The 6,609-nt window shown below is 38.7% G+C and overlaps 1 protein-coding gene across 1 annotated transcript; it reads right to left on the bottom strand.

The window, feature by feature from the left end:
- Positions 1-1,528: 1,528 nt before the first annotated feature.
- On the bottom strand, positions 1,529-4,301 carry LOC117783109 (pleckstrin homology domain-containing family M member 1). Its single transcript, XM_034620309.1, has 6 exons — positions 4,108-4,301; positions 3,554-4,053; positions 2,808-3,500; positions 2,580-2,743; positions 1,995-2,517; positions 1,529-1,929 (listed from the first exon to the last, which is right to left on the bottom strand). Exons 1-6 carry the CDS (start codon positions 4,235-4,237, stop codon positions 1,786-1,788), a joined length of 2,154 nt encoding a protein of 717 aa, XP_034476200.1. The 5' UTR covers positions 4,238-4,301; the 3' UTR covers positions 1,529-1,785.
- Positions 4,302-6,609: the final 2,308 nt, after the last annotated feature.

Raw genomic sequence — 6,609 nt, 5'->3', positions numbered from 1 at the left:
TTTTTATCAGTGTTGTGCCGTAATGCATTATCATAACATTTTCATTGACATTAATAAAACTAATGATAATGAAACCTCATTTCACTAGCATTAAAAAATCTATTGCATACCGTGAAAATTTGATTCCAATAGCAGTAGTTTTTTTAATGCTAATGAAATTTGATTTTAAGTGAAAGTGAAGATTAATTTTTTAGCATTATTTCTTCAATAAAAATGAGCTGATCAATGCATTAACAAATTTGTTAAATTAGGCACAACACTGTTTTCTATTTATGTGTGTGTGAATACAGGATTTGGTGGAAAGGCCTTAGCTTGAAAATCCGTAGTAATTGAAAAATAATTTTGTTGACTGTTCTAAAACTTTGATAAAAGTTGCATCGCAATTAATGAAGTCCTTATTAAAATGCAATATGTATGATAAATGAATTAACTCCCATGTTGTGTAGATTAAATACAATAATTTAAAGGGTTTTCATATCAAACCAATGTAAATTTTAATATTTTTTAGTGTTCAATTTTTCGGAATGAGTCTTATTGTGATGTAACTAATAATCTAATCGAGTTGTATTGAGCCAAGGTGCTGGATAAATGAATAAGAGCGTTTTCCCCAGGCTTAAACAAATTATACTTACTCTATATATAAAATTATATGTACATATACCAATTAGCTGCATTTGAGTTTAGACCGAAAGTTAGTCAAATTATCCTCGAGACAACACCAAAATCAGAAAGTCCTATTAAGGAATGCTCTGTCTCTTACCCTATCTTACTAGACTGAAAATGTTAAGCCCAAATTACAAGTACTATATAAAAATGTATACATATATTTTTAAATGCTAGCAAACACACACAATAATGTTAAATATAATAATGCAAGAAAAAGTAAATCAATAATAAAAATATAGCACAAATGAAAGTTTTCCAACGAATTCGCATTGTCATAAAATGGACGTTTCCCAAATTATTATTTAATCAAGTACTGAACAACATTAAACATTCATTTTGTGAATCGATTCAAAGTATAAACATTCTTTAAAATTTCTTAAAAATTAAAAAAATTTGTTACAACCCCTTGGGCAATAATTATGCATATACATCAAGTGATTTCTTATTACATTTAATCATTGTTGTTAGACCTTTGAAGTCATTAGCTCTAATTAATCAGTATATTATATAGTAACATTCTATTCATCATTGCATTTGAAGTTATCATATTAATAAAACGTAAAACCATTAAAAATAAATTAATTTTTTAACTGACATTTGGTAAAGGGAAAATAATATTAAAATGTGGATGGTTTCTATGCACTGGAAATGAAATATATCTTAACTTTAACGTTTTTATCTATAACTGAATATGGGCAACGGGCAAATATTTACAGCTTTTTCAAGAAATGCACTGGAATGCTTACCAACAAGTATTATCGATCCCACAGATCAGATTATAGTTTAGGAATTTCTTTTTTAATTAAAATCAAATTACACAACTTATAATGGGAAAATTTCGAATAAACAAAATAATCAGACACACAATCTTGAGTATATTTATTTTATTAAATGCTAGTGTCATTTGATTTGTTACACAAATAAGCGCATAAACATAGCTACGAGTATAAACAATATCAATAGGAGCAGGCATAAATACCGACAATTCGACGAAATACAATACACGTATAAAGCAATAACAATTTTATAGGCTTATTATAATATTTAAATAACAACTAAATCCTTCTTTGGGGATAGAAAAAAGAATCGCACTTTGTTGCTTATAAACTAAATGGCTCTCTAAGAAGTCTGATGCTTGAGCTTCAAATCCTGCACCGCATCCAGCAGGGGCTGATCCTCCCGTTTACGTCGACGCTCGCATCTGGGACATGGCTGGTGTTCGTTGAGACATTCGGCATGAAACACAGCTCCACAGGTGACACACTAAGGTATGCGGAAATACAACGTTAATAATATCATAAATTTAAGTAGACATGTGGTTAGCTCACTCGAAATGTTGTTGCTATGTGGAAAGGATAGAGAACTCGGGGACTCTGACAGATTTCACAGATGAATCCTTTGAGCTGGCACAACCGACACTTGAGCACATGTGCCTCGCCCAGTTTGAAGGCCTTTTGCAGCTGTTGGCAAAGTGCTCCACGCTGTATCAATGCCAAATCCGCAATGGAGTATTGATGTATATGCTCATAGAGATATTCGCGGCCACAGAAATGATTTTGCAGCAGCTGAATGCTAGACGGTGCACAGGTGTACAGATAGGCACGGATAAAATTTAAGCGGATGCGCAGTGATTGCAGTTCGGCCATGGCCTCGGATGCAAAGTAAATGCTGGGATTAAGCAGCTGCATGTCCAGGAAGGGCTGAGACCGAAACTCGGCCAAGAAGATGGCAGCTCGCTTGCTGACGCTATACTTGCGAAAGTCCCAATTGAAGATGATCCGTGCCGGAATCAGGTGAATTTCCGACTCCATGCAGCTGTTGCAAAAATAGCTGCCACTGAAGGCACAAACTCTGCGAGGGAAGATTGTAAATTATAGTTATGAATATGAATTTGGTTTCTTGACTTTGCTTACTGAAAGTTGTTGTCTCCAATGCCTAGTGGATGCTGACAGCCCCGGCATAGAAATCCCTGGGCATTGAGTCCTGGCTCGCGAGGCAACTGACACAATTGTGCAACCATTTGTTGCAACTCGGCCATATCAAAGTTGGATGTAATCAGCTCAAAGTCCGAGTTGGTCTGTGATTGAGAATACAAGAATAATAAAAGGTGAAGTCCTATATCCAACTTGACAATGACTTACATCTAGGGATTGCAGATCACTCAAGTCATCTGCTATTAGGGGTTCAGACTCGCGACGTTGTTGCTGCTGCTGAGTCACATTCAAGGTGGATGCACTGGCGCGAAACTTCTCCCAGATCTGTGACCAGCCAGCGCCATCCTCGCGATTGTTTTCATGCTTCCTGAGGAGCGCATTGTAGCTGCAGCGATCGGCGTTGGGGGAACGTAGACTAACGGCACTGCTCATGCTGACGGAGCGCTGAAAGAAACGCGCACCGGAATGCTCTTCGGTGGGCGAGTGGGCATCCAGGTCGGCGGACCAGGACGTTTGCATTAGATTGCTCAGTGAGTTGCTGCCCTGTGGCAGCTCGGAGAATCCTTCCTCAATATGACGCATGGAACGCTTTTGAACCCTTTGCTTGCTGCTCGATGCGATCTCAGTGTCTGTCTCAGCCTTGGTTATATCTGTCGTGCTCGAATCGGACACTGTTGTTGTCTGTTCCTCACTAATGATGTCCATTTCGTCCACCTTTTGCATGAACATGTCCAAGATCTCGTGTTGATTCAGGTCTGCATTGTCAAAGTGACCACCACGACTGAATGGGCTGTTGGAAATGGATTCCGAGAAGAGCTCGTTGGTGTGAAGTGGCTGTGGTGTGGGTATCGCCACAATTTCCGTTGCTAACGAGCTGGCCACATCCACTCCGCTGCTGATCTGTAAGAGAAATTCGAATAAAGGATTTTGTTCTACTTTTAGAGACTACGCACTGGACAGGATTTAAGAGCCGGCGTCCACAGATCGGACAACTGAAGCGAGTAGTCGGGCCATTGATTGAGCAGGCTCGAGTTGACGGGCAAATCGAATCCCACATAGGCTTCCAGGCTTTCCATAATCTTGGCTGCCGTCTCCAATCCTTCGGCATCCTTAAGCAGAGCTGTCTTCTTGTAATACGGCTTTAAAGCTGAACCATTTTTGCGCATGTTGTTCAAGTAGGCAGAGAAGACCGAATCATTAAGAGACTGTCGCACCCAGGCCCGACACTGTCCAGTCTCCGAGGTGATCTGACTTAATCCCTGTATCTGCTCGATCACCTGCTTGTGCATGAACACCATGGCGGGTGACCAGAAGCTCGGTTCCGGCCGTCGCTCCACATCGCCAGCAATCACATTGATGGTGGCCCACAAAAACGAATCCTTCAGGCCGTGCAGAAACACGGCTTCCAGTGTGGTGCATAATGCACTCGTTTGCTCGCAAAGTCCCAGCACCTCTGTTATAAATTATTAATGCGTCATTGACCGACAATTTATAATTTGCGACTTACCCAATCCTTTTTGCTTGACTTCAAATTCGATTTCTCTCGCATTCTCGTTGAGGGTGTTTATCAATGCTTCCTTAATGACATTCTCACGCTTCGAAGAAAAATTATTCAGGCTGCGAAAGAGAGCGCTCATTTGTTATTGTTGGTCCTTTGATTTATCAAATATATTTTGTTTGCTGTTTTCTTCTTTTTATATTGGAAAACTATCAGCTGATTGCCAGGGCTGGCAAAGTTCACAAAAACAAAGTTCATACTAAACACGGCATAAATTAAGTAATTCACAAAATTACAAAGCACACAGTGCCAGCTCAGCAATCACAAACATACATAAAAAATTATAAAAGCAAATAAATTAATATAAATTAATTACAAGTTCATTTCACTAAATTGAGCACTTGAACCAAATCATATTATCGAGCCAGGAGTGAACTGTTGCTGAATCGGTTATCGAACATTGGTCTCTGGTGACGTCAAAGTGACACCACAGCTTATAACGGCTCTGACATTTTTAAATTAAAAATTAAAGCGTTATTGAACAAACTTGGAGCGAGGGATCACGTAAGCGGGATTAAATTTCCGTCTGAGTTGTTTATTATTTATTTATATTTTAAAACTCGTTCTTGTTATTCTTGACTTTCTTTCTATGTGTTAATGCTCGATTATAAGAGTGAAAAAAAACCCACGCAAATTAATAACCACAAAATCCGCTGGTCCGTCAACAAGACTAAGCTTTAATGAGTTTTGATGCCTTGGGGTTTTGTTTCAGCACATCGCCACCATTCACCGCATCTATATCATTTATGACTCAACAGACCAAGGAATTTCTATCAATCTTCGGCAATAAATTTTGACCGAGTAAACGGCCCGATCATAAAAATAAAAAAAAATACTATATCTGTTGTAAATGTAAGACCCATTTTTGCATATGAATAGATTGCAGGCCTCAATCCCGACTCGTCCAAAGGCTGTGCACGTACCAAGTCTGTCAGCGGCTTGATATTAAGACGAAATTTGTGTTAAGGTCAGGGTGACCAACAAAAGCTTATGCTGTCATTGTTGATGTTGTTGTTGTTGTTGTTGTCTCAACGCATTTTTCAATATTTTTGCAATAAAATTGAATAGCTGTTGTTGATATCTTACAGCAGAAGATGCGCTCCAACTGGTTCAGCAGCACTCAAAACCAAAAACTGGTCTCTCATATGACTTTTCAAGTGATTATTTTTTATTTAAGTTTTGGCGTGTTTTTCGAAACTGTTTTCGTGTAGGCCGGCAAATTCAGCGCCGCCTGCTGCAGTTAACAATTGCAGCCAAGTATTGAAATTCCAAAAAAGGGGAAAATAATCGTCAATGATTAACCTTTCGAAAGCAATTTCAAATATTTTTAATATGCTTTACGAATTTTTAAAGATGAGTAAATAAATTAATAAAATTGTTTATTTGTAGAGGACTAACTGTACAGCGAATTTATTTGCATAAACAAAAGCGTTAAATGTTTGTGAAATTTATGATTATAACAATTATGAATAGAGACAGTTGAAGGGTCGCCGAACCAAAATTCAATTTGTGGATTACGCATGCGCAGCGTCATTTTCATTTCCCAACTGATAGAGCTGGCTTTCCCCCCAGCCCCCCCTCTCAGCTAAGCGGACTTTTAAGTCTATTAAAGTAAATAATATATAGCGTGAATGCTGTCACTGCATTGTTATATGTTGTTGTTAGAGTTGTTATTGTTGTTGCAGTGATGCTGACTTTGCGTTTTTGCGGCGCCTCCACTTCGAGTTGGAGTTGGAGTTGGAGTCGGACTTCATCTGCTTGGACCGTGGGCCATTGTTACTCGCATAAGTAGGAAAAACAGAAAGAAGACACGAAAAAGCGAGAAATGTATAAAAACATTTGTTTTCGTAATACAATTTTGATTACTTCTTTGACGCGGCTTTGAGCCTCAACTTGCCTCCTCTTTCTCCTTCTCCTCGTTTTGCTTGGCACGTCCCATTGATGGCTTTGTTTTGGCCCCCTCCAGCTTTGATTTATGTATTGTCAGTGGGCGCATGGTCCAAGCTGGAAGTCTTGGCCATTTCGAATTGTAACAATAATGTTAGTCGACTAGCCGTGATTCCTCATGCTCATCATTATTAGTTGGCATAGGAAGCGCAGTCAAAGTTTAAGTCTTTTGGTTAAATACCAATGCGGAACCACAGCTGACATCGTTTCTTGGGCACAAACTGGGTAATTATGGGCCAAACACACATTAAAAGCAGCTATATGAATTAATTGGAATACGAGTGGTATGATGTAATCAATGATGACAGGGATCATCGATCGGTTGGGTTGAATGTACCCATCGATACTCCGAAACTCAAACTCAAACTTAAACTGGTAGTCGGTACTTGTTTAACAAGAAGGTTTGCATAATTTCATTGAGATGCCGCAATTTGATTTTGATTTTAACTTTGATCTTATATAAGCCGCTGAGTCAACCCACAAAAAGAAGATCTAATTGATGCA

Source organism: Drosophila innubila (genome assembly GCF_004354385.1).
Source record: "Drosophila innubila isolate TH190305 chromosome 2R unlocalized genomic scaffold, UK_Dinn_1.0 1_C_2R, whole genome shotgun sequence".
Lineage (NCBI taxonomy): Eukaryota > Metazoa > Arthropoda > Insecta > Diptera > Drosophilidae > Drosophila > Drosophila innubila.
The sequence above is the reverse complement of the archived record's forward strand: the minus strand, read 5'-3'. Positions and strand labels throughout refer to the sequence as shown.

What these genes read in the sequence shown, in the direction of transcription:
- LOC117783109 (XM_034620309.1), bottom strand. Translation starts at nt 4,237, where the DNA reads ATGAGCGCTCTCTTTCGCAGCCTGAATAATTTTTCTTCGAAGCGTGAG. An exon ending in AGTCAAGCAAAAAGGATTGG is followed by an intron (nt 4,054 to 4,107) that starts GTAAGTCGCAAA and finishes AATTTATAACAG; the next exon opens with AGGTGCTGGGACTTTGCGAG. An exon ending in CGGCTCTTAAATCCTGTCCA is followed by an intron (nt 3,501 to 3,553) that starts GTGCGTAGTCTC and finishes TTTCTCTTACAG; the next exon opens with ATCAGCAGCGGAGTGGATGT.